Genomic DNA, 27817 nt, shown 5'->3' with positions numbered 1-27817 from the left:
TTACCAGGGAGCAGCTCTATAAAACCCCGAGGATGGATCACACTCAACGCATTACAGACTTGTTAGCTCAAGTAAACATGTTTCAGGTAGGTATCACAATCACAAAGAAGCTATATGTTAAGTTCTGACTTTGTCAGTTTTGAACAAGCTTTGTTTCACCTCAGCGTGGACAGTGTGTGCAAATGAACGGTGTATTAGTCTAGACGGATTTCAGAAAAAAGGCCTCCTAAAAGAAGTGAGGAGCATTTATGGATACAAGTCAGTAACCGGTCTACTTTACATATTTCTAAGATCAATTCTCAGACTCAGACGTGTGCACTTCACGCTGACTCACATTTGCGTAACGAGCTGAGAGCAGACTGAGATCTGATCGTACCCTCCGCTCACGTCCACAGTGATAAATGCCGAGGCTTGAGTAGAAATGATCGTACGCCCACTTTACGCTCACTTTCTGTCGTGCGCTCGTTTGATAAATGAGGACCGCTGTGCACACTGAAGTAACTCAAAGCTGGTTTATTTTCATTTTCATTTTTTTTAAATTAATTTTTCATTTTATTAATTCTTCTTTTCGAACCGAAAAAAATAAACACCATAAACTAAAACAGCGTAGGCTAGATGCATATACATATTCATACACATACTCACATAGACACCATTATACAGATGTACATAAACATATAAACATTTACACACATACAGTATATAAAGCTCTATACATATACATGCATCTGCCCCGTCTAAGTAATAAGATAGAAATAAGAACCAGTTAACTTAATATTCAATACGCATTTCCTTATATTATTTTGGTTTGAAAAAAAAAGGCAGTAGGCTGAAGTATAAAATACTTCTCTAGGCCTCTCCCCTGATACTCAACACTTCAAAAATAAGAAATTGTATCTCTATATATAGCCACTTAATGTCAAATAAATATGTATTATTATTATTATTATTATTATTATCATTATCATTATTTATTTACTTATTTTCTTATTAGTCAACCAAAACAACAACAAACAAATCAAAACACTGGAGGCAGTTACAAGAACGTCCTCATCCAGCTTGCGAGCTATATTTTTTTAGCCTTTTAGCCTTTTTAACTTAACAATTGTTGTGCATGATTTCATTTCATCGCTGCAGTTATTCCATATTTACAATTGGCAAAGCAGCTCTTTAGGTTCTGTTTCAGCACACTCAGTTGCCAAAGAAATCCATGTGTTTGTGTTTGTGTGTTTAGAGGACTGAGGCCAAGCTGTCTGAGGACATCCACAGACTGAAGCAGGAGAAGCAGACTCTGCAGGTCGACCTGCTGCTGATGAAGAAAGAGAGGGACGTAGCCAGAGCTCAGGCTGTGTCTGCCTCAGGTAAAACTGGACTCACAACACAACTATTTAGTCCATTGGTTAACTTTATAACCTCTGTTATTAAACAATTACAAGGACATGCTAAATATGTTTTCTGTTCAATATCTTTATTGAGTTTTTCATATAACAAGAATAAAAATAAATAAAATAAATACAAATATAAAGAGATCTGCTGGAGAAACATAAATGGAAGGTTATGTCATGTGTTACAAAAAATGAAGCCGTACAGTTTCTGTTCCTTCGCATATATACAGCATGTCAAATATACATTACACACACCAGCATAGACAGCTACAAAAAACTGTCTTAGACTAAAACAACCATAACAACAAGAACCACAGGGGGTAGGCCATATCATACATAAATAAAAACACATTAAAAAAGATAAATCATATATGATACATAGAGGTAAAAGAGGAGGAAGTCCCTGTAGTGGCAAGCGTAAATCTTAATTCTAAAGCCACTCAATTTATTAGCAGCATGCAGGTACAGCTGGCTCGACTCGTATGTTACTGTTCCTTAATTACTCACAAACCACCGGAGTCAGGTCCTAGTTTCCTTGGTTTATTTATCGTTGCAGAATCCAGGTATTCCATTAATACACATCAATCCAAGCTTCTCTTGGTTTTCCACAAACATCAGAAAGTAACTGAAACATCTAAAAGAACGGCAACATCTGAAATTAGCACTCTGCTAATCCACCTTTTTTTTTTTACCTTTTTACTAAGTCCTTCAGAACAACAATGCGCATGTGCAGCGCCTACTTCAGGTGCTGTGGTAAATTTCAACTACACAATAAAAGGCAATAAACCAATATAAAACACGCTGTAATCTACAGTAAAAATCTCAACTGTCTTTAACATAATATTGGCTCCTACAGTCCCCCCAGAGACAGCATCCAGCTTTGCTTACCACCACAGCAGCATCATCAAGAATATAATAACTCATGTAACCCAATATGTGTTGATCTGTACTGTATTATCTCACTTATGGTCCAATGGCTCACAATGGCAGTGAGTCTGGTACCAATATTTATTGTCTGTTTTTATCCTTATTTTTTGTAAAGCACTTTGTGTTACATTTCTATGTATGAAAAGTGCTATATAAATAAAGATTTGATTGATTTGATTTGAATATAAGTCAGGAATACTTCTGGGCCGATATGTTAAGTATTCCATGGGTAACATATCAAAAATAACTTTATGCCATCCAGCTATTGTGGCTTGTTTGCACAAAAAGTGAGAATAGAGAAGAGTCTTTTGGAATGGGCACTTTTAAGTTGTGTGTCCAAACAGTAGACACTACGGGTCTTTTTTGGGTTTAACGTCAAAAATTAGTTGTAGTCGGTTTTCTGCACCTTGCCAGTATTTATCAATATATCTACACATGCTAAATATTTAAAATACTTTTCAATTGTACATACAAAGGTGGTCTGTGGTTTTACTGACAATGCGTATCTATTCTGAATGTGTCAGGTGACAAGACTTTAGAGCAGAGAGTGTTGGAGGACGAGCACAGGGAAGGAGTGTCAGCCCTGCAGAAGAAGCTGCAGCGGTTTGCTGAAAACCAGAAACTGCTGGACAGAGACGCTGGGAGACTGAAGGCTGCTACAGCTGAGATACGCCAACTCAAGGAGCAGGTGAGGCTCAGTGATTCATCATACAAAGTCCCCTTATTATATTCTTTTCTTTACAATAACACATTAATTCGTAGTGGTTATGTACTTTAAAAAACTACTTCATTAGGCCACGTGATGATCTGTGAAGTTTGTTGACCCCTTTACAAAACGGCCTCCCCACGATTATACTAGTCTGATTAAAAATAATGACGAAGAAACAATTTGCCAAAAGTCTTCTCACCTGTGGAACAAACTACCTGTAGATGTGAGGTCTGCCCAAACGGTCAGCTCCTTTAAATCAGGACTAAAAACACTATAGTTTACTGCAGCGTACTCTTAACTTTAACACTCTTAACTTTTATCTGCTGCACTCTACTGCCCTTACTTTATAACTACTAATGTTTGACTTGTGCTTTTTATTATTTTATCTCTTTTTTATCCTGCTGTATCTTATTTTATCTTATTTATATTTTTATTTCTATTTCCCTGTTTTAATTGACTGTTTTTACTGTTTTCAATAGTGTCTTGCTGTTTTAATGTGTATGTAAAGCACTTTGAATTACCTTGTGTTGAATTGTGCTATACAAATAAACTTGCCTTGCCTTGCCTAAAGGACACTCACAAAACATATGGATAAATATGCTGCGAGGATGTGGGATGTAAAGTGCTTTTAAAAGTTTGATGCTACCTGTTTTGGAATTGACAGTTTGTCTTGTTTGTCTTGTTTGTCTTGCAGGTGGAAAAACTGAAAATGGATGTGGGCAAAAGAAGCAGTGAGCAGCAACGAAAGCTCAAAGAGAAAACAGCGGACACGAAGAGGATGCAGGAGCTCCAGCAGCAGGTTCTTCACACAAACAAGCAAACTTATCAAACGTGTTATCAAACTCCTCCCCTACAGTTTATGTTTTTTCATGATTTACTAAGGCTCCGTTTACATGGTGACGGTCTGAACAGAAGACGCAAAAGTGGCGTCACGTCTTCACTTTTTATTCCTTGTTTAGACGAGCGTTTTCAGGAGGAAATCTGCTGCATACGTGATCTAAAGTGTGTTTAATGTGATTGGGTATGGAGCCAGGCAGCATCACTTAAAGCCATAAGAGCATCTTTGGGCATGTGGAAGTTTTCACGCCACACATTTTCATCAGCTACTCCTTCCACAAAGTTCTCCACCATCACTAGATCTCCCAGGTCTCGTTCACAGCCGTTCACAGATCCTTCTCTGTTCACTAATACTATCTGTACATATCCTGTACATTTGGTGGAAAGACTCCTGTAAGTTTATTAGAGCTGCCAGAGCAGCTTGAAGGTCCCACCATGGAAATAATCCCACGTTTGTTTATTTCCTGTACTGGAGCATGTATGTGACGTAAACACATACGTGACGTGAGCAGATCAGATCAGAGTTTTGTGTCTTGTCAGTGTAGACGACACGCTACGGAGGAGAGGATTCAACTTTTACACTTTGGAGGGTGGTTTCAGATTTTTGCGTCTTTAAGCCCCAAAAACGCCGTCACCGTCTAAACGAAAGGCACTTCCCATAAAATATTTTTACCCGTTTTTTTACCCGCGAGCGTCCTTGTGTAAACGGGGCCTAAGAGTGGCTGTCTTTACCAGGTGAAGGACCTGAAGCAGATTCCAAGATCTAGAAACCAGAACTCCCTGCATGCAGCCAAGGCTGGTAGTCAAGACGACCTGGCGACCAGGACGCCCCTCAGCAGGATCAACGCCCTGCTGGAGCGCCGGGTCCAGAGTCTGGAGGCCGAGCTGGAGAGCCACGATGAGAAGACCAAGAGCAGCCTGTTGGCCATGGAACAGCAGTTTCACAGGGTTAAGGTACACCTAAATTAATATAATGGTTTAAGAATACTGAATTACTTGCTGTATTTTTATTTATTTATTATTTTTATTAACGAATAAACAAAGAAAAGAACAGTGGATTACTTATTAGGAGCCACAATATGAAAACAAAACACTAAAACACAATTCTAGACAACAAAGACTCAGAAACATATTTACAAATTAGATGTAAACACAAATAACATACAAAGAATAATATAAAGGATAACCACAACAACAAAAATGAAAACAACGATACACCAGTACAAAGCCACACAGCGAAAACAGACAGACAAACAAACGACCAAAAAAAAAAAAAAAAAACACAACATAAATTTAGCCCAAACAGAAATATAGAGAGACTGGTAATATACACAGATTCCAGGATAAAAAGAGAATCATATGAAACGTTAATTAAATTCAAAGTAACCCTTGGACCACAGCGATAGCTTTAGACCAGCTGATTATGGTTTCAGGTCTAGCACTATTAAATTATTAATCCTGGCTGTTGACCTCTCAACAAGACAGACATCAAAAAACAATAAAAGCCATGTAGTAACCTCAGTGTCAACAATGAATAGAACACTGTCAGATGAATATATTATTTCTACTAAAGCAGCACTTTTTTACATTACAAACATGTTAGAATAAATACATTTGTAACTACAGCTTCACTGAATATAGCTATTCATCACAATTTGCTTAGCATGAGGAATGGGACACATTTACCAAGAGATTTACACAACCTGGTCTCACAGGAATCCGTGAAATAGCCACGGATTCGCTGAACTCAAAATCCGTGGAATAGCCACGGAATCACTCAAATTTCCGTGAAACTGACATGGATTTCGCTACAATGCAAGTTAATGACAGTCATATCCCGTGGCTATTCCAACATACAAAGTGATTATGTACATTCACTGAGTGAATATTTAGAAAATAAAACATATATTTCTCACTAGAAATGTGATCAAAATCCATTTTTATGCAGAAACTAAGTCAAAATATTGATTTTTCACTAAAAATGGGAGAACTGTCCGCCATGTTTTTTTGTTCTGACCGCCGGGACCTTGAAAGTCACGTGACTTGGAACAAACCAATAGGAACAAATATCCATGGAATAGCCACGGGATATGACTGTCATTAACTTGCATTGTAGCCAAATCCGTGTCAGTTTCACGGAAATTTGAGTGATTCTGTGGCTATTCCACGGATTTTGAGTTAAGCGAATCCGTGGCTATTTCACGGATTCCCGTGAGACCAGGTTGGATTTACACCTATCGACAGAGAGCATCTTCTCTCCGAGACCACACCATAATTCTACTCATAAAAGAATTGTCACTAGCACTTATTGATGCACTAATAGCTCTTATTGCACTAAACCTTGATTGTTTGCTTTTGCTCTTCCTGTAAGTCGCTTTGGATAAAAGCTTCTGCTAAATAACTAAATATAAATGTAAATGTAAAGTTATAGCAAAGCAAAGCACAGTTATATGTGTGAAATTGTTACAGTATTTATTTTTAGAATAACAGTGTAACACATGATAATATGAAAGGGGTTGCTCATGGCGATGAACCTTAAGAGAATTAATTAATAAAAAATGAATTAATTATCAACTGAATAGCTAATGTTTAGCTATTGATCCGGCCCACAACGATTTCTGTAAAAAACACATAAAAACTCCCTGTACTCTATCTGCTCCACACCAACAGCAGACAGACACAATGGTCCTCATTTATCAAACAAGCGCAGAAACAAGCGCAGATTTGAGCGTATATATTTCGTCTTACGACAGGGTTCACATGTGATTTATCAAACGAAATGTCAAGTTTTAATATGTGTTTGTGCATATGTGTATGTGCATGGCATTTAGTTGCACTATGAGCAGCAGATCACAGAGCTGGAGCAGCTGCTTGAACAGAAAGGAGAGGTGGAAGCAGCAGATCCAGCAGCTGGAGCCGAGCCGTGGAGGTCTCAGGTCCAAACTCTGGAGGAAGAGCTTCAGAGTGTGAGGGAAAACCATCAAGAGAAAGAAAAATCCCTCCAGGACCAGATCGAGTCCCTCCAGCAGCAGCTCAAACAAAAGGTTAGCACTTGCAAAAAAAAAAAAATGTATTTTGCTTTGACGTGTGACATATTGGACCATGTCAGATATTAGTCTATTGGTGAAAAACCAAGGAATGAAATCTATGGGCTGAAATATGTGCCACCAGAAAATGAATTTGAATTATTTATGTTTGAATTTGAATTGCTTAACTTGAATCATTGCATTGAAAAACTGAATCTGAATTGTAATTTGAAATTAAATTTATTAGTTTGGAACTGAACATTAATTTCTCACAATTTAAATTCAGTTCACAAAATTAAATTTCAATTTTCTGCGACCGATACACAGATCGCCTCTTCGGCCAATCAGCACCTCTGTTTTCTTTTGTAACATTTGTTGCCAAAGAGCCTCTTCGGGGTCCGGGTGCCCTTTTCCTTTTTTCGTTTTAAATCAAAAACGGAAAAACGGATTTTGCTATCAGCATCAAAAAACGAAATAACCAAAAAACCAAAATGAAATAACGGCCGTTATTTGGTTTTTGCAAATTCCTTTTTCCCTTTTTTCGTTTCTCATTTATTGATAAGACATCGGACACATCGGAATTGGGAAAATAAAAGTCCCGTCAAAATAAAAGTCCAGTATTAATAAGTACTTATTATCAAGCATAAAAAAGAAAAAAAAAAGTATCATCATATACTAGTATAGGCTACTGTTCTCTGAACCATGCATGGTTCACATTTATTAACATAATTATTATTGATTATTAATTATAATTATAACTAATGCCAGGCCTAACGCCATAAATGAAAGATTAGATAGACTAGATAGGCTATAGCATACTCAAAACATTGTTGAAGTCGGAGTTTGAACAGTATATCTCAACTCTCTCCTGTCTACAAAACAAAAAAGCTGTGAAGACTGCCAACATGGTCCGTAATGTAATTATTCAAGTTAAGAAATTCAAATATAAATAATCCAAATTCAGTTTCTGTTGGCACATATTTCAGCCCATAGAAATCTTACTTGCCTTTACAGATCCTAACTAGTCCAGGCCGCCACCAGCGCCAGGCCGAGGCAGCGTTCGGCTCCCGGATACAGCGTCTGGAACAAGACCTCGCCTCCAAGACACGGAGCGTTCAGGAGCTCTCCCGCACCGTGGAACGACTGCAGAAGGAGAGGAAGAACATGCTGAGTGTCTCCAACCAACGAGCAGAAACCAGATCTACAGAGACCAAACGACCACCAGGCCAGACCAGAACTCCCTGTCCTGCTGCAGCAGAGACATTCAGAGAGGAAGAAACTTTTCCAGATGCTCATCATGAGAAGACCTACCAGCCCACCGTCTTTACAGGTACGCATGTGGATGTTTGGTTATGTTTGACTTTCCCCTGCATGCTTAAATATCATCCTTGTTCTTTTAATGCTAGAAACTTTTAGACTTTTTTGCTTATTATTTGTCTTCTGGGCTGTTTTTATAAGAAGCAAATGAAAAACCACTTGCATAACCTAATGTCATCCAATTCAAAATCCCCAGCCATAAATTCTGCCTTTACAATAATAGTAATAACAATTCAGTATAATAGTTATTTTAATTATCATTATTATTATGAGTTATAAATGTAACTATATCTTCATTATAGAGGTTGTAGTTTGCAGTAGTTTTGAACTGGAGTGCATTATACTAAGAGGTAACAACAACTAAGAGGTAACAACAACAATAATATTGTGTAATCTGTGTAATTCTGTAATGGTAACATCCAATCACAACACTGATCAGTTTAAATGTTTTTGAGCATTTTTGTGACCCAACTAAGTTTTTATATTCTTTATCTTATAAAGAAATCATTTTCATCATTCAGTATTCCAGGTTTTCCTCAATTAAGTTGTTTTTGATCATCATACATCCAAATATTTTGTTTTCATTTCTTACTTTTTGAATAAAAACCCTTTTTTGTATCACTACTCTTCTAATGCACAAGGTCATTTTTGACCCATGTGTGTAAACTTGATGTAATAATACAAAAACTATTTTTCTTCATAAAATATGAAAGGAAAAATGGATATTATGATCTGTTGTAATAAAAAAAGATATTCAAACACACAGCCAGCATGAAATAACATGGGGAATGAATGTGGGTCATTTTGCCCATGTTGTGCATTAGAAGGTGTTTATATGTTGTCCATGAGATAGACAGGGAAGGGGGAGGGAGAAACGGATGATTTGCAGGAGGACCACTGGTCAGACTCAACCCGTGCCCACAGCCTCTACACATGGGCTGCCGGCTCCACCATGTGAGCTACAGGGTCCCCCAATTATTAGCTTTAAAGATTATTAAATATGCCACGTTGATACTTCCAGTCAATGCTCACTCTTTAAGAAATTATGTTCTACTTTTTCAGACACAAGATTAAGATTAAGACAAAAATTTATGAGATTTTTGTATGATACGGATTGACTAAAATATGTAAGAAAAATGTGGCAAGAGGTTTGCATTTATTACTTTCTAATAGTTGCTAGCAGAGCTTTTACAAATGTTTTGTGTTCTAAGTCAAGACCGAACATTTAAATGGTGACACCCAAAACCAAGACAGTCCAAACACCCATAATGCCAAGAATTAAGTTAATACAAAATAAATGTCTCAAGACCAGACGTATATGAAGGTAAAGGTTAGTTTGCATCACTTTCCCACTGTCCAGTATGTGTTTAATGCCAGTGAACTCTCTGCTATGCATGGTCGTAGTGACTCATGTCATAGCTGAAGACGTTAGCAAGCATTTGAATTCTCCATGTTATTATTGCTGCATCTTGTTGACAGGCAGTCATATCTCAGAGGTTCAGCAGGAGAACGAGGCTCTGAAGCAGCGGCTGAAGCTGCTGGAGCTGCAGACTGAGCAGGAGAGGGAAGCATTAAAAGCCGAAGCTGTACAAGCCAAAGAGGAACTGTGCAGGTCTGTATCACTGTCAACTCATCAACTTTCTGCAGAGCATGAATGTGATCAAGTAGCTGAATTTAAACTGATGTGTTAGGCTAAAGGAGCTCTCTGCAGAGCAGCTGTCCTCCGTTAAAGAAGAGCACCTCAGGGTGTTGGACCAGCTGAGTGCCATCCACGCCCTGGAACACTCGTCTTCAAAGTTTGCTGAACTGGCCAATAAGCTCAACGCTCATGAGGTACTGCCCCGAACACTCACATGTCAACAGGAAGTCCTTGAAATGGTCCTGCTGTTTAAATATTCACATTTACCTGCAGGTAATGGTGAAACATTTGCAAGACAAGCTGAAAGAGGGGCAGGGAGATAAAAATGCTCTGGCAATATCCAGGACCCGACAGGACGCTCTGCAGAAGCAGGTGAGGGTTCAATTCATAAATCATTTTAGATTTATACACTTATTTTTTATTGCTGATTGGTATATGGAATTGTTTGTTTTATTGTTGATTTTGTGTACAGCACTTTGGAGACATTTGTGTTGTTTAAATGTGCTATACAAATAAAGGGGGATTGGATTGGATTGAAATTCTGATGGCTGTCCTTGTTCTTTTAATGCTAGAAACTTTTAGACTTTTTTGCTTATTATTTGTCTTCTTGGCTGTTTTTATAAGAAGCAAATGAAAAACCACTTGCATAACCTAATGTCATCCAATACAAAATCCCCAGCCATAAATTCTGCCTTTACAATAATAGTAATAACAATTCAGTATAATAGTTATTTTAATTGTTATTATTATTATTATGAGTTATAAATGCAACTATATCTTCATTATAGAGGTTGTAGTTTTGAACTGGAGTGCATTATACTAAGAGGTGTTTCTAATGCTTTGGCCACCCAATTTACATACATGGTAGCTCTTTTTTAAAGCTCTTTCTTTAAGATGTGAAAGTATTTGAGTGCCAAATCAATACAGCAGATAATAATCACAAAGCTTTTTTTCAGTAGAAAAACATTGGCACAATGTTCTGCTTTAAAACAGATGAATAAAAGGAAAATTCAAATGTGAGGGAATGGGAAGCTCGCCAGTGCATTGCCACTGTATCTTTATCAGCTGTATAATCAACTAGAAATATTATTTGTTGCCACATTGACACAAAGACAAAGAACACACATTATTCAGAATCAACAGTTTGTAACAATGTGGTATTTTGATTTTGAGAATGTAGTAACTTAAAGTACATTTGTAATAATTGGTGCTTTGTCTCTGACAGTGGTGCAGTGTAATTGCATGTTGTCTTCTTGGATTAGATTTTCCAGCATCAGATCTTTTTTTGAATTAATAACGAGGTTGTTTATCTGTTTCTGTACTGGAGTATCATTTTAACCAAGATTAAGAAAAAAAATTGTTTATTGTTGTTGTTGTTAATTATTATTTTAACATTACTGCTTTCACTCCTTTGCGTTCAGCTGACCAGACTCCTGAAGGAGCTGAAGGAAGCTAAAGAATCTCAGAGCCCAGAAGTGAAGATCCTGTGCAGCCTGGAGAAGAAGATCCTCAACATGGAGCTCAGACACCAAGTCAAAGAGAAACAGATGCAGCAGGTACAAATGATGGCAGTTTACTTTTTACAGAGTATTTTCATGGTTCCATGCCACAAGTTTTTCAGTTTCACCTTGTGATTGTTTGCCGCTTTATTTAAAAAAAAATCATGTTTGAGGTGTTTTTTTGGTCATTTTCAAACTGTTGTTCTAGAATTGAAAAAACATTTTGTTAACTGAAATAAAAATAAAAATAAAAATAAAAAACAATAACTTACTAAAACTGTATTTTGTGGTTACAAAACTAACTAAAACTAACTAAAATTATAGTGAAAATGTCCTTCGTTCTCGTCTTTGTCAACTTTTTTCATCCGTAAACCTTTTTGGTTGATATGAAATCTATTTCATCTATCTGGTTTTATGACTTAATAAACTTATTGGGGCTGAGATGGATCAGACAAAGGAAATAAAGGAAACGTTTATTGTGACCTTATTGAATCTGGACCCAACAAATACCCCATTACAAAACAACTACAACTAATAAAAACTTAACTACAACTAAGCATTTTCCAAAAAAATAAATCTGATCAAAACTAGCAAACACACTCGAAAAACTAACTAAAACGAACTGAATTTGGAAACAAAAATTGACAATGAAATTAAAACTAAAACTGATAAAAAATCCAAAACAATTATAACCTTGGTGCTGAACTGTATTTTAGAACAATTCAGAGGTTCAGAGGGTCAAGCTCATTGGAAACTAAAGCTCCACTTACAGTTGAAACCAGAAGTTTACATACACTATATAAAAAGACACATATGCTTTTTTTCTGACTGTCTGACATGAAATCAGCCAATCACTTTTCCTGTTTTAGGTCCGTTAGGATACCAAAATTATTTCTATTTGCTAAATGCCAGAATAATGAGAGAAGGATTTTTTTAGACAATTTTTTATTACTTTCTTCAAAGTCAGAGGTTTACATACATTAACATTATTATGCCTTGAAACAAGCCCAGATGATGCTGTCATGTCTTTGGAAGCTTCTGATAGGTTCATTGACAACATTAGAGTTAATTCGGGACACACCTGTGGATGTATTTTAAGGCACACCTGAAACACACTGCTGGTGTCTGGTTCATCCTTGGGTGCAATTTCCAGATGGCTGGACATTCCCATGGTGTTTATACTTGGGTATAATTATTTGAACAGATGAATGTGGCACCTTCAGGCATCTGGAGATTGCACCCAAGGATGAAGAAAGTAATAAAAAATTGTCTAAAAAACCCTTCTCTCATTATTCTGGCATTTAACAAATAGAAATAATTTTGGTAATCCTAACGGATCTAAAACAGGAAAAGTGATTGTCTGATTTCATGTCAGACAGTGGGAAAAAAAGCATATGTCTCTTTTTATATAGTGTATGTAAACTTCTGGTTTCAACTGTAGTTCCTGTAGTGGAGCTTAACAGATATTTGATGCATCATTGGTGACATAGATCAGTAGTTCTCAACCTTTTTGAGTCGCGACCCCCAATTTAACATGCATGTTGTCCGCGACCCCGCTCACTGAACAGAATCTCACACGCACAGTTCAGATCACCCAAAAAAAGAAACAAAATGACCAAAAGAGACACAAAATGACAAGAAAAGACACAAAATGACCAAAAAAAGACACAAAATGACCGAAAAGACACAAAATGACCAAAAAAAGACACAAAATTACCAAAAAAAGGAAACAAAATGACCAAAAAAAGACATAAATTGACCACAAAGACTAAAACATATGAACACTTTAACACAGTGGAGACAGAGCTGACTTCCAAAATGATTTGGTGACCCCCAGAAATCATCTCGTGACCCCAATTGGGGTCGGGACCCCAAGGTTGAGAACAGCTGACATAGATGACAGATGCAGAATACAGTAACAGACATGCACAATGTATCATGAGGTTGCCAAACCAATTTACAGACACTGGTTAACCTACTTTCCTCCCACATCCTGTCCCTGCAGGTGATTGATGGATCCTGGCAGACATTAGAGGCTGATCAGCAGTCTGAGGTGGAGAGCTGGAAGCGTCTTGCTCAGGATAAGAGCAGAGAGTTGGAGGCTTTCCGTCTGGAGCTGGACTTCATCCTGGACATCCTGAGACATCTCCAGAGACAAGGAGTGGTCTTCCCCAATCCTGACCCCTCCACCACAGTCCTCCTCACCCAGAGGAGTTAGTGCAAACAGGGTTTACTGATGCCTGTTAGTGAAAGCTAATGCTGGTAATGTTGTATTGAAGCCAAAGATAGACAACATAAGAAACAATGTCTAAGCACCAGATTGAGTTCAGGGGAAGGCTTCCCATTGACAGCTAGTATGATGTTTATCAGTCTCACTTATCAGAGATCCAGATCAGCAGCTGTTTTATCAACAGTTTGAACATTTGAAAGCCATGAATCTGTAATTAAACCAAGCACACTGAATGTCTTTATACACACACATTATTCTTGTGTATAGTTTGTAGTTAGTTTCTATTTTTGATTTAAACTATTGTAACTTATTTAATTATGAAGTGAAAATAAATGTTTGTTTTTTAAACTGTGATGAATTATATTCATATTATATATCCCTTTAATGCACAGGATGTATTATATTAATACTCTATATATTCTAAGTATATACTCTAAATACTCTAATACTTAAGGGCATATTTAACAAGTAATTGCTCTTTTATGAATGCTAAACAGTCTAACTCGATCAGGCGGCAACCTCCGGGTCTGAGCAAGGAGGCAAACCAGGAATTGCTATCTTCTTCTTGCTGCATTCTACCGAAAACTCTTAAAAAAAATCTGTCCATTTATTTCAGTGCAAAATGAGAAAACTTCTCACTTGATTTATTACCTCAGATTTTTTTTTTTAGGACAACTCTATAGTCTCAATCGCTAGTAAAAAATCTTCAAGACAATTTGGTGTTAATAGTTCTAATAATGGCCACTGTTAGAGTGGGTGGCAACGTGACTGTTAAGGCTTAGTTTGCTCCCTGGGGGGCTAAGTAGCTTTGGGGTCTCAACCTGAGCCCAAAGGTGCCCCCTGCGGCAAACAATGAGTGGTGCCAGTCGGTCCAAGAGGTCCTGACCGATGAGAAGAGGTCCTGAGTCCAGGACACAGATGTAAATGGGATGCACAAGAGTCATCTCATTTAGGGTGATGGGGGATCCGTCCTGAGTGTAGCTGGTGATGCTAACGTCACAAGCCTCCACTTGCAACGGCTTGCAAGGGTGTTCATACACCCCCCAAGCACCACAGAAGTGTAAATGCGCCTGGCATTTCTGTTATGGGTAGTGGGGAGAGGCTCGAGCGCACAACACAGGAAGCAGGATTTAGTAGAGTTCAGGGTTTTATTAGCAGGGTGATGTGGGGGGAAAGGCTGGGTGAGCTGGAGGGGAGCTGGAGGTGAGCTGGAGGGGAAACGGAGGTGAGCTGGAAGTGAAGAGCAGGTGAGGTGACTGGGCTGGTTGACGGGCAGGCAAGCCGGATCACTGCTGGAGAGGGGAGATCTGTGGGAAGAGAGGTTGAATATGAGTTGGAGCAAGGCAAGGAGGCAAAAAGGGTCAAAAAGCCAAAAGGCAAAAAGGCAACAGCAACAAACACTTTGCAGGGAGTCTGCGTCTCTTCTAGATACTTGCCAGGTAACAATCAGGGAGGATCTGGCGATGACTGGCAGGAGAGCTGGAGTCTTGTAGGCAGAGGGGTTGATTGGAGAGTGGCAGCAGGTGTGCAGTGATCCGGCTCATTCACCTCGTCAACTCAACCTGTTGCAGCTGTGTCTGAGGAGTGCCCACTGGGAGCGAGCTGAGGTGCTGGGAGTGGCTGAGGCCAGAACAGAGGGGTGTGAAGGAGCAGAGGAGGAGGGTGTGGGTGGAGCCGTAACAATTTCCTTTGCGGACAAGGTCGCCCAAGAAAGTGAGAAAGGGAGGTCGTGGTCTGTCAGTCTGTGTTTCCAGTGATGGCTTAGGCTCTTTTGGCTCTCCTCCCCGTTCCGGAGATACGTTCATTTAAAATTTTCATTGTTGACACACCCATAATTTTTGAACGGTACCTCCCACAAGTGTCCAATTGGTGGCCACCCCCCCAATTTTGGCCACACCCGACATCAAAAGTTAGAATTTTTCGCTTACCGTGAATTCCCGATAACCCCTTTTACCTTATTACCTAACCCTACGACTTAGCGTTCTTGAGTTATTCAAGAAAGTCTCACTTCGGATATGAAGTAACTGAGTAAAATTTTCACCTTTCACATGTATTGCTATGGGGATTTTTGACACGCCCTTAACTCAACAACGGTACCTCCCACAAGTGTGTAATTGGTGTCCACCCCCCCCCCCCCCCCCCCCCCCACCCCATTTAGGCCACGACCAACACGTAGAGCCCACCCACGTGTCTCTACGACCTTCCTATCAAAAGTTAGAATTTTTCAGAAAACGGAAATTTCCGATTCCCGTTTTTGGCCAATATCTCCGGGAACCGTAGGTGCTAGAGACTTGAAAGTGAGTGGCTTGTGACCCAATTTGCGGTCGCTGAACACGCCAGACGTGAAAACGCGGTGTGCTCACAGTGGTAGATAAGTTCAGAAATAGTAAGTCAGTCTAACAGTGGAGCTCAAACAAAATCAGACTTCCACAAATGTGTTAGCTGCAGTCGTTTAAACCTGCTGTCAAGCTACCCATGCACTGGGCACGTGTTACCGCTTCCAATGTAACTGAGCTAAACTAGCCTTTGGCAGCTAATTAGCAGTGGCAAACATTAATATTGCCGTCGACACACTACGATACGATCTCATTAGAAGATATTATACTGAAGCTGCGTGCTGTCAGGTCCTCATTGGTGTTATCTCCACTAGTTCCCTTCCCGTGATTGGTGCTAGCCATTGCTAATTGTAGCTAATCAGTAGGCAGCGTTGCGATGCTAATGATTGCTAGCAAACACTGGCATGCCCTTACACATTAAATATTTTCCAGACTGGAGAATTCCGTTATGTTACCACACACAACTCAGCAAAATTAACCCAGCTAATGTATCTGGTCGGTGTTCCCTTGCGGAGTTGTACTGGTTTAATACATTAAGCTGCAAGTCTAGTGATTAGCTATTAGCTAACCGTATTATCATGTGGCTCAAACTAGCTCGCTAACGTTAGCTGCCCGTGAGTGCCAAGAAACTAGAGGGTCCCATGATGAGATATTTAAGTGCCTGGGAAATGAATGAATGATACATTACCCAGTTTAATCAGTACCATCCAGTCACGCTTTCATGCTTCCCTCCATTTCAGTTTCGTAATTCACAGACCAATTACGCAATAGTAACTTAACTGTAAACTAAACTGTAAACTTTCCCTTACTGGTAGTTGAGAAAACGTGTAATGTGATAAATGCAAGGAACCCCTAATCAGAAATGTAAAATACTGTCTGACTGGTTTTGAAAGTAGCCTGTACACACTCACTTTAATTTTGTGAGTTCAAAACAACTATTTGGCCAAGATATTAAAATATACAGTAACCCGTTGACCTTACTCGGTTACTTTATCCAGCGTCCAGGTCTCAAAAGCTTTCATTTAAAAATCTGCAAAACAAAAGTGGCTGCACTGAATCCATCGTTTGTCAGTAGAGTAGTGTACCAGTAACTAGAGCATGAAATTTCTGAAGAAATTTGAGTTTGAATGCTGTTGTCATTGACAAACAAATTTGTCATTAAAACGTTGAAAAATACCAATAATGTAAAAAGATAGATGATTTTAAGTTGTTCTTGAAAAGCTGACACCAAACTGTAATGCTGGCTTTAATGCATCAGAAAAAGTTGAATTAGTAAGAATAGTTGGAAAAGTGGGAATGGGTCTTGTTAGTATGTCATTGAAAAGTTGAATAAAAGCATTCCTGTAAATTCAGAATATTTTGTAAAGGTGTAAATGAAAAAAGTAGTAGTGCCTATGGTCTAATTGAGCTGAATATTTTGAGTATAGTGCCAAAGATGGGTACAGAATAATAATAATAAAAATATGGAATAAATAAGACTTGAAATAGGAGAATATAGATTAAACAGATTTCTTTTTTGCTCTAGCAAAACATCATGTAATCATACCAGTATCTACTATTAGCCAACAATTCAGCTTTGAGTAACACTTACCCCATGAGGAATATATACAGTAGCTGATCTTGATATCGTTAATAACACCTGTGATATACGTTTCCCACATCTGGCTACAAATAATGTCATTTGTAAGACCCATGAGCATGAAGCAGTAAGCAATATCCTGTTCACCAAAACCTGGCAATTTAGCTGCATAATGTTTCTTTAGAGAGCCAGCAGCTTGGACAAATTGGACAAAACTGAGTTAACCAAATTCTGTGTTACATGATTTGCTTTTGATGTATCCAGGTCACTTGATTAGATTAAACTGTTAATCTGTTTTCATAAGCGGTTATCTCAGTGGGCCTAAAATAAGAAGTTAAATAATCAAGTCAATTTACAGTTTACAGTGTTTTTTTTTCTTAAAAGAGACTAAATACTCATAATGTGAAGAAATGTTATTATTATTATTTTTAAAAGTTTGGGGTTTGTTGCCCATAGACAACATTGTACCATAACGGTGCACAAGTGAAAAAGAGAGTTTTTAAATTAATTTTAACATAATGTATTTAACAAACGTGTAAAAGATTCAATAGCTTTAACAGGGTACAATACATAAAATTTTAAATTTAAAAACATTATTAAAGGAACTTTTTAACCGGTTTCTTGTCTGAATGTTTGCTGTAGGCAACATTGTAACATTGAACCAAATTAAAGCATTGCTATTGGTTCCCTATACTCTTCCCTCTTTTTTTTTTTTTTAAAGTATCGCATCTCTCAAAAACATCCATAGTAGAAATTTGACAGGCCAAAAATGTTATGTTGCCTGAGGGCAACACCGTACCATAGAGGGTTAATTTCTAGTTCATGCTCCCCAAAATAGAACATTAGCAGCAGACGTGTTTTAGAAGTCCACTTGAAAGATTCTCAAAATGTTATTAAAAAATAAAAATTATAAAAACCACCAGTAGAGAGCACTGTTACTCCACCAGTCAATGACACAACTGGGTGTATTCTAGTGCAGCACTTGAAATATCACAGACCAAAGAATTTGCATTACACTATTTATTGCATGCAGCACAAGTTAATTTAATGTTAGTAACATTACGCTAGCAGCTTTATGGTAAAGTCTATCTGCAGTAGCATCACCACAGTGGCAGCCCATCATACCTGCAACACAAGCAAGAAAACAGCTCTTAATAAAATTGAATCCAATCCAATTCCAACAGTAGCTGCAACCCTAAAAGTCAACACTTCTTTGACAGAGTGTGAACGGAGCTATCGGCTTCAAAAGAATACATTTATTGCATACTTCAAAATCAAATATAAAAAGCATGTCTTCCACAATATAGGGATGAAAACGGGTGTGTAAAATGACAGTAGGTGGTTATTGTTGACGTTTTATTTTTTAAATGTGTTACTATTTTTTCTTTTTTGTGTGTTATTGTTGTTTGTTTGTTCATTGTTGTCTCATTATGACTACATGGGTGTATGTTTACTTATGTGTTTGTAAGTTAATAACAAGTTATGTGTGTTAATGGTAATAATGAGTTTATAAACTACATTACTATGTGTTACACATACATATATATAAATATTATTGATATATAACTGAATATAGTAAATTAACATAGGGAGAAGGGATTTAATAAGCTTTGACTCCTTTTGAACACAAATAAGTGTTGAGTCTTGTTGTTGTTTCATTTTGTGTTGTTGTCTTGTATTTATTGTTGTTTGTTTGTTTGTTTTTAAATGTTCATCTTTTATTTTGTGTTCAAATAAATTCTCAATCAATCAATCAAAAAAAGCTGTTGTATTCAATTACATATCATACAATCCATTATATTGCATAAAATTGAAAATATATATTTTTTTTAATCCACAAAATATATAGAAAGCAGTATTTGAAATGATTTACCTGACATAGTTTAATCCTGGAATACTTTCTGTGCTCTCCCTCATAAACACACCTGAAAACACAGTATCTGGGGTGTCTCTTTTCCCATACCTGCATAAAAAAGGGTCAAGCAATACATCAATACTTCTTTACACGTACTTACAAAAACATTTGAACCTACACAGTATGTTATAGAAATTGAAAAACGAACCTCTGTCTTGTAATAAGATTGATGTAGTGTCTTAGTGCAGAATAATATTTGGCGAGCTCCTCAGGTGGAGCTCCTTCCCGAGGACTGGCAGGCTTGGCTGGATACGCATTGATGCCAGAGTGAATAGAAGCCAGCAGGCAAAGAGCCAGAATACTCAGCGACATCACAGCGAGTCCTGGAGGACGGTCAGACTGCAAAATAAAACGTTTGATAATGCCAAAATAAGTCATAGAAGCTCCATATTGGATTGATACTTCACAATATGCTGCCAGATCCAACATTACTTACAGACATTCAATTAAAAAGTGAGTAACTGAAAAAAAAGAAATAGCTTACATGATAATGCGACCCTTGAAAATGATCTTGTTGTGGGTTTGCTCTGTGTTCAAGGCTCCTCTGTCAGATTCCCAACATTGCCTGTGTTTTATACAGAGCGTGAGATGGGAGGGAGGGTCATTTCATTCACTTTCAGGGTTCTCCTGAGAAATATCCACCGCCTCATTAGTTTAGTAACTCCAAAATGTCAAAGCAGTGAAACAAATGGAGATACTTAATTACATTAGTGTGAAAACACCAAAACATGTCAGGGGGCACGGCATTAGATTCATTAAAATGTGAATTGTTTGACCAGAAGGTGTGCATATGTCATGTTGTTCTTTTAAAATATTGAAATTAACTACATTAGAAATTTACTACAGGAGTCAACATGTGTGCTTTGAGGATTTTATTAGGGCCTCGGGGCAATCGCACCGAGCACTGGTCCCATACAGCAATATCTGTAGGGACCAGTGCTGCACTACTGTTATACTGTGCGACGTAAGTCGCGAAAAACTGCCCAAAATTTTGCATTGAAATGAATGGGACGGCCGAAAGAAAATGAGCAAAAAAGAACATTAATTGAAGATTTTCAGACGTCTACTTCTCCGGCATAATTTCACCTAGAGACTCCATTTAAACTTTAAACAGTAGACACAAGTCTTGTGTATTGGTGTATTACTTTGCGTTTCGATAGGTCATATAGTTTTTTATCAATCCCTGTTCAATGACCATGATCATTTTTGGAGAAATTCTGAGATAATGGGTGTGTATTGCACGAAATGTTCGTGTCAGAGTGTGTGATGTCATCGCTCAGAGTGTAGAGGGAGAGGTAAAACTGTCAAAAAATAAATTTGAAAACTGCGCTCCAGGCCGCAAATTCCACTCTACAGAAATAATTTATACATAGAAATGTAGGAAAATTTGTCTTCTCACTCACAATCCTCTGGTAAAGCTGTCAGAGTTATAATTTGGGCGTACGACGCAAAGATGCGCCACCAAAACCACCAACAGCCCCATTGGGTCCCATATTAAAAACGCAGGAAGATTTCGGAAAAAGTGAGATTTAACTGTTTTTATTAGATCGCTCTAACAAAGCTATTGTTTTATTTTTCTTAAAAAAAAAACATATGTAGAGGTTCAGGAAGAACTCAGGACGCTCAAAGTGAAGTCGGATCAATGATAGGTATTATGGTTTTGCCAAAAATGCTTTCTGTTCGAGGCCAGAAATTTCACTCTGCCCACCTCTGGCTGCTGTCACTCTGCCAGAAGATTCCACAGCTGTTAATTCCGTTGATTGCTCTGCTCTGATTGGTCGACCCCAACGCTTTGATGCTTTGATGTGATTACAGTTACAGATACACGCACGCACGCACGCACACACACACACTGGTCATTTAATGTAATAACAGTTAAAGATACACGCACGCACACACACACTGGTCATTTAATGTAATAACAGTTAAAGATACACGCACGCACACACACACTGGTCATTTAATGTAATAACAGTTAAAGATACACGCACGCACACACACAATGGTCATTTAATGTAATAACAGTTAAAGATACACGCACGCACACACACACTGGTCATTTAATGTAATAACAGTTAAAGATACACACACGCACACACACACTGGTCATTTAATGTAATAACAGTTAAAGATACACGCACGCACACACACACTGGTCATTTAATGTAATAACAGTTAAAGATACACGCACGCACACTCACACTGGTCATTTAATGTAATATGAGTTAAAGATACACGCACACACACACACACACACACACACACACTGGTCATTTAATGTAATAACAGTTAAAGATACACGCACGCACACACACACTGGTCATTTAATGTAATAACAGTTAAAGATACACGCACGCACACACACAATGGTCATTTAATGTAATATCAGTTAAAGATACACGCACACACACACACACACTGGTCATTTAATGTAATAACAGTTAAAGATACACGCACACACACACACACTGGTCATTTAATGTAATAACAGTTAAAGATACACGCACGCACACACACACTGGTCATTTAATGTAATATCAGTTAAAGATACACGCACGCACACACACACATTGGTCATTTAATGTAATAACAGTTAAAGATACACGCACACACACACACACTGGTCATTTAATGTAATAACAGTTAAAGATGCACGCACACACACACTGGTCATTTAATGTAATATCAGTTAAAGATACACACACGCACACACACACACACACACACACTGGTCATTTAATGTAATAACAGTTAAAGATACACGCACGCACACACACACTGGTCATTTAATGTAATAACAGTTAAAGATACACGCACACGCACACACACACACGCACACACACATATGCGCGCGTAAGCGCGCACACTCCTCCAGATACAAATGTTTCACACACACACATTTTGAGGTTAAAGGGAATAGGTTGCTGTATAAATAAATACTTGAAGAGGAATAGTATCATAACATTACTAGTATTAATTGTTTGAAATCTCTGAAGAATCTCATCATAATGTACACACACCGGGAGTAGCCCCCGTGGCCCTTTCAAAATTTCCCCCAGAGGAAATTTTCTAGTTATTTTGTGTGCTTGCTTGCAAAAGCACACTAACTACTATTCACTGGGACTAGTTTTATTTTGTGTGCTTGCTTGCAAAAGCACACTAACTACTATTCACCGGGCTTATTTTGTGTGCTTGCTTGCAAAAGCACACTAATTGTTATTCCGTGGGCTTATTTTGTGTGCTTGCTTGCAAAAGCACACTAACTACTATTCACCGGGCTTAATTTTATTATTCTTCCGTTTCTTCCGTGTTTTTTTCGGTCGACTACTCCTCCCAGAGTTTTGGCCGCACATACACAAAAAAGGTATCAAATCGACCGGCTCGCCCATGACAGGTGTGCTATGACTTTTATAAGGGTTTCGACAAACGGTTTTCAAATTATTGGGCAAAAACACGTCAAAAAATCCCCCCAATGTAACCCTATGGAGAGTCTAGAGCGGTGATGTCATCAAACAGAGTGTAAAGGGAGAGAAAGAATTGTCAAAAAATAAATTTGAAAACTGCGCTCCAGGCCGCAAATTTCACTCTACAGAAATAATTTATGCAGAAACGTAGGAAAATTTGTCCTCTCACTCACAATCCTCTGGTAAAGCTGTCAGAGTTATAGTTTTGGCGCAGGACGCACAGATGCACAAACAAAACGCACAAACTGCCTCATTGGCTCCAATATTAAAAATGCAGGAAGATTTCTCAAAAAAAAAAATTTAACAGTTTTTTAAAATCGCTCTAACGAAGCTATTTTTTCATTTTTCTTTAAAAAATATATATGTAGACGTTGAGGAAGAACTCAGGACGCTCAAAGTGAAGTCGGATCAATGATAGGTATTATGGTTTTGCCAAAAATGCTTTCTGTTCGAGGCCAGAATTTTCAGTTTGTCCACCTCTGTCTGCGGAACTGTCTCCAACAGCAGTTAATTTCAGTTGATTGCTCTGCTCTTATTGGTCGACTCCACCTGGCCACGTGGTTGCTTAGCTACCAAAGCCTCCCCCCTCCCCTCCCCCCTCCAACACAGACATTCTAACTGATAACTGTCAGTTTACTCTAAGTGAACAGACTTCATAAAACATGAGACCTTATAACTTGACCATACATTGTCCAATCTTCCTCAAACTTGTCAAGCATGATGATGGTTCATCACTGACCACTTATACATAACAATATTTCATAAATTCCCGCCCTTTTTGATTAGCCACGCCCCCTTTCATAACCAATGAACCGTTTGTCCTAGAAACTTGTATAAGGTGTCAGATTACTCGGCACAGAGTCCCTGTTTAACTGGTGATTGATTACCCCGCCCCTTTTTATTAGCCACGCCCCCTTTTACTAACTAGTGAACCGTTTGTCCTAGAGACTTGTACGAGGTGTCAGTGCACTCAGCAGAAAGTCCCTGTTTAATCCCTGCCCCTTTTGATAAGCCACGAGAGTCACGGTCCAGAGGCAAGCACACAATCAAAATTTCTTTAGAAATTTTCTAGTTTTGTGTGCTTGCTTGCAAAAGCACACTAACTACTATTCACCGTAACTATTTTTATTATTTTGTGTGCTTGCTTGCAAAAGCACACTAACTACTATTCACCGGGCTTATTTCTACTTTTTATTATTCTTCCGTTTCTTCCGTGTTGTTTTTCGGTCGACTACTCCTCCCAGAGTTTTGCTCGCACATACACAAAAAAGGTATCAAATCGACCGGCTCGCCCATGACAAGTGTGCTATGACTTTTATAAGGGTTCCGACAAACGGTTTTCAAATTATTGGGCAAAAACACGTCAAAAAATCCCCCCAATGTAACCCTATGGAGAGTCTAGAGTGGGGATTTCATCAAACAGAGTGTAGAGGGAGAGAAGGAATTGTCAAAAAATAAATTTGAAAACTGCGCTCCAGGCCGCAAATTTCACTCTACAGAAATAATTTATACATAGAAACGTAGGAAAATTTGTCCTCTCACTCACAATCCTCTGTTAAAGCTGTCAGAGTTATAGTTTTGGCGCAGGATGCACAGATGCTCAAACAAAATGCACCAACTGCCGCATCGGCTCCCATATTAAAAATGAAGGAAGATTTCTCAAAAAAAAAATTTAACCGTTTTTTAAAATCGCTCTAACAAAGCTATTTTTTCATTTTTCTTAAAAAAAAACATATGTAGATGTTCAGGAAGAACTCAGGATGCTCAAAGTGAAGTCGGATCAATGATAGGTATTATGGTTTTGCCGAAAATGCTTTCTGTTCGAGGCCAGAATTTCAAGTTTGTCCACCTCTGTCTGCGGAACTGTCTCCATCGTCAGTTAATTTCAGTTGATTGCTCTGCTCTGATTGGTCGACTCCACCTGGCCACGTGGTTGCTTAGCTACCAAAGCCCCCCCCCCCCTCCCTCCTCCAACACAGACATTCTAACTGATAACTGTCAGTTTACTCTAAGTAAACAGACATGGCTTTCTTTATAAAACACGAGACCTTATAACTTGACCATACATTGTCCAATCTGCCTCAAACTTGTCATGCATGATGATGGTTCATCACTTTTCAGTTCTACATAACAATAATTCATAAATTCCCGCCCTTTTTATTAGCCACGCCCCCTTTTACTAACTAATGAACCGTTTGTCCTAGAAACTTGTATAAGATGTCCGATTACTCAGCATAGAGTCCCTGTTTAACTGGTGATTGAAAACCCCGCCCCTTTTGATAAGCCACGCCCCTTTTACTAACTAGTGAACCGTTTGTCCTAGAGACTTGTATGAGGTGTCAGTGTACTCAGCAGAAAGTCCCTGTTTAATCCCCGCCCCTTTTGATAAGCCACGAGAGTCACGGTCCAGAGGCAAGCACACAATCAAAATTTCTTTAGAAATTTTCTAGTTATTTTTATTCTTCCGTTTCTTCCGTGTTGTTTTTCGGCCGACTACTCCTCCCAGAGTTTTGGTCGCACATACACAAAAAAGGTATCAAATCGACCGGCTCGCCCATGACAAGTGTGCTATGACTTTTCTCAGGGTTTCGACATACGGTTTTCAAATTATTGGGCAAAAACACGTCAAAAAATCCCCCCAATGTAACCCTATGGAGAGTCTAGAGTGGGGAAGTCATCAAACAGAGTGTAGAGGGAGAGAAAGAATTGTCAAAAAATAAATTTGAAAACTGCGCTCCAGGCCGCAAATTTAACTCTACAGAAATAATTTATACATAGAAACGTAGGAAAATTTGTCCTCTCACTCACAATCCTCTGGTAAAGCTGTCAGAGTTATAGTTTGGGCGCAGGACGCACAGATGCTCAAACAAAATGCACCAACTGCCGCATCGGCTCCCATATTAAAAATGAAGGAAGATTTCTCAAAAAAAAAATTTAACAGTTTTTTAAAATCGCTCTAACAAAGCTATTTTTTCATTTTTCTTAAAAAAAAAACATATGGAGATGTTCAGGAAGAACTCAGGACGCTCAAAGTGAAGTCGGATCAATGATAGGTATTATGGTTTTGCCGAAAATGCTTTCTGTTCGAGGCCAGAATTTCAAGTTTGTCGACCTCTGTCTGCTCACTTTGATGGAACTGTCTCCATCGTCAGTTAATTTCAGTTGATTGCTCTGCTCTGATTGGTTGACTCCACCTGGCCACGTGGTTGCTTAGCTACCAAAGCCCCCCCCCCCCCCCCCCCTCCCCCCTCCCCTCCTCCAACACAGACATTCTAACTGATAACTGTCAGTTTACTCTAAGTAAACAGACATGGCTTTCTTCATAAAACACGAGACCTTATAACTTGACCATACATTGTCCAATCTGCCTCAAACTTGTCATGCATGATGATGGTTCATCACTTTTCAGTTCTACATAACAATAATTCATAAATTCCCGCCCTTTTTATTAGCCACGCCCCCTTTTACTAACTAATGAACCGTTTGTCCTAGAAACTTGTATAAGATGTCAGATTACTCAGCATAGAGTCCCTGTTTAACTGGTGATTGATAACCCCGCCCCTTTTGATAAGCCACGCCCATTTTACTAACTAGTGAACCGTTTGTCCTAGAGACTTGTATGAGGTGTGAGTGCACTCAGCAGAAAGTCCCTGTTTAATCCCTGCCCCTTTTGATAAGCCACGAGAGTCACGGTCCAGAGGCAAGCACACAATCAAAATTTCTTTAGGAATTTTCTAGTTATTTTTAATCTTCCGTTTCTTCCGTGTCATTTTTCGGTCGACTACTCCTCCCAGAGTTTTTGCCGCACATACACAAAAAAGGTATCAAACCGACCGGCTCACCCATGACAAGTGTGCTATGACTTTTCTAAGGGTTTCGACATACGGTTTTCAAATTATTGGGCAAAAACACGTCAAAAAATCCCCCCAATGTAACCCTATGGAGAGTCTAGAGTGGGGAAGTCATCAAACAGAGTGTAGAGGGAGAGAAAGAATTGTCAAAAAATAAATTTGAAAACTGCGCTCCAGGCCGCAAATTTCACTCTACAGAAATAATTTATACATAGAAACGTAGGAAAATTTGTCCTCTCACTCACAATCCTCTGGTAAAGCTGTCAGAGTTATAGTTTGGGCGCAGGACGCACAGATGCTCAAACAAAATGCACCAACTGCCGCATCGGCTCCCATATTAAAAATGAAGGAAGATTTCTCAAAAAAAAAATTTAACAGTTTTTTAAAATCGCTCTAACAAAGCTATTTTTTCATTTTTCTTAAAAAAAAACATATGGAGATGTTCAGGAAGAACTCAGGACGCTCAAAGTAAAGTCGGATCAATGATAGGTATTATGGTTTTGCCGAAAATGCTTTCTGTTCGAGGCCAGAATTTCAAGTTTGTCCACCTCTGTCTGCTCACTTTGATGGAACTGTCTCCATCGTCAGTTAATTTCAGTTGATTGCTCTGCTCTGATTGGTCGACTCCACCTGGCCACGTGGTTGCTTAGCTACCAAAGCCCCCCTCTCCTCCAACACAGACATTCTAACTGATAACTGTCAGTTTACTCTAAGTAAACAGACTTCATAAAACATGAGACCTTATAACTTGACCATACATTGTCCAATCTGCCTCAAACTTGTCATGCATGATGATGGTTCATCACTTTTCAGTTCTACATAACAATAATTCATAAATTCCCGCCCTTTTTATTAGCCACGCCCCCTTTTACTAACTAATGAACCGTTTCTCCTAGAAACTTGTATAAGATGTCAGATTACTCAGCATAGAGTCCCTGTTTAACTGGTGATTGATAACCCCGCCCCTTTTGATAAGCCACGCCCATTTTACTAACTAGTGAACCGTTTGTCCTAGAGACTTGTACGAGGTGTCAGTGCACTCAGCAGAAAGTCCCTGTTTAATCCGTGCCCCTTTTGATAAGCCACGAGAGTCACGGTCCAGA

General features: G+C 38.6%; 2 protein-coding genes across 2 annotated transcripts in view; one reads left to right on the top strand and one right to left on the bottom strand.

Moving 5' to 3' along the window:
- cep162 (centrosomal protein 162) overlaps positions 1-14100 on the top strand; it is a 42262-nt gene extending 28162 nt beyond the window's left edge. Inside the window, exons 18-29 of the mRNA XM_059338613.1 lie at positions 8-86; positions 1235-1361; positions 2837-3000; positions 3716-3820; positions 4594-4812; positions 6690-6902; positions 7899-8214; positions 9681-9813; positions 9893-10034; positions 10114-10212; positions 11262-11396; positions 13345-14100. Coding sequence (XP_059194596.1) covers positions 8-86; positions 1235-1361; positions 2837-3000; positions 3716-3820; positions 4594-4812; positions 6690-6902; positions 7899-8214; positions 9681-9813; positions 9893-10034; positions 10114-10212; positions 11262-11396; positions 13345-13557 — 1945 coding nt within the window. The 3' untranslated portion in view covers positions 13558-14100. The remainder of the gene's footprint in view (positions 1-7; positions 87-1234; positions 1362-2836; positions 3001-3715; positions 3821-4593; positions 4813-6689; positions 6903-7898; positions 8215-9680; positions 9814-9892; positions 10035-10113; positions 10213-11261; positions 11397-13344) is intronic.
- A 4364-nt stretch (positions 14101-18464) lies between these two features.
- On the bottom strand, positions 18465-22088 carry LOC131975847 (peptide YY-like). The gene is made up of 4 exons (XM_059338632.1): positions 19884-22088; positions 19548-19738; positions 19358-19447; positions 18465-18609 (listed from the first exon to the last, which is right to left on the bottom strand). Exons 2-4 carry the CDS (start codon positions 19709-19711, stop codon positions 18585-18587), a joined length of 279 nt encoding a protein of 92 aa, XP_059194615.1. The 5' UTR covers positions 19712-19738; positions 19884-22088; the 3' UTR covers positions 18465-18584.
- Between the last annotated feature and the right edge of the window lie 5729 nt (positions 22089-27817).

The sequence above is a fragment of the Centropristis striata genome, chromosome 8, assembly GCF_030273125.1.
Source record: "Centropristis striata isolate RG_2023a ecotype Rhode Island chromosome 8, C.striata_1.0, whole genome shotgun sequence".
Classification (NCBI taxonomy): Eukaryota; Metazoa; Chordata; class Actinopteri; order Perciformes; family Serranidae; genus Centropristis; species Centropristis striata.
This window is presented reverse-complemented; position numbering and strand designations above follow the sequence as displayed.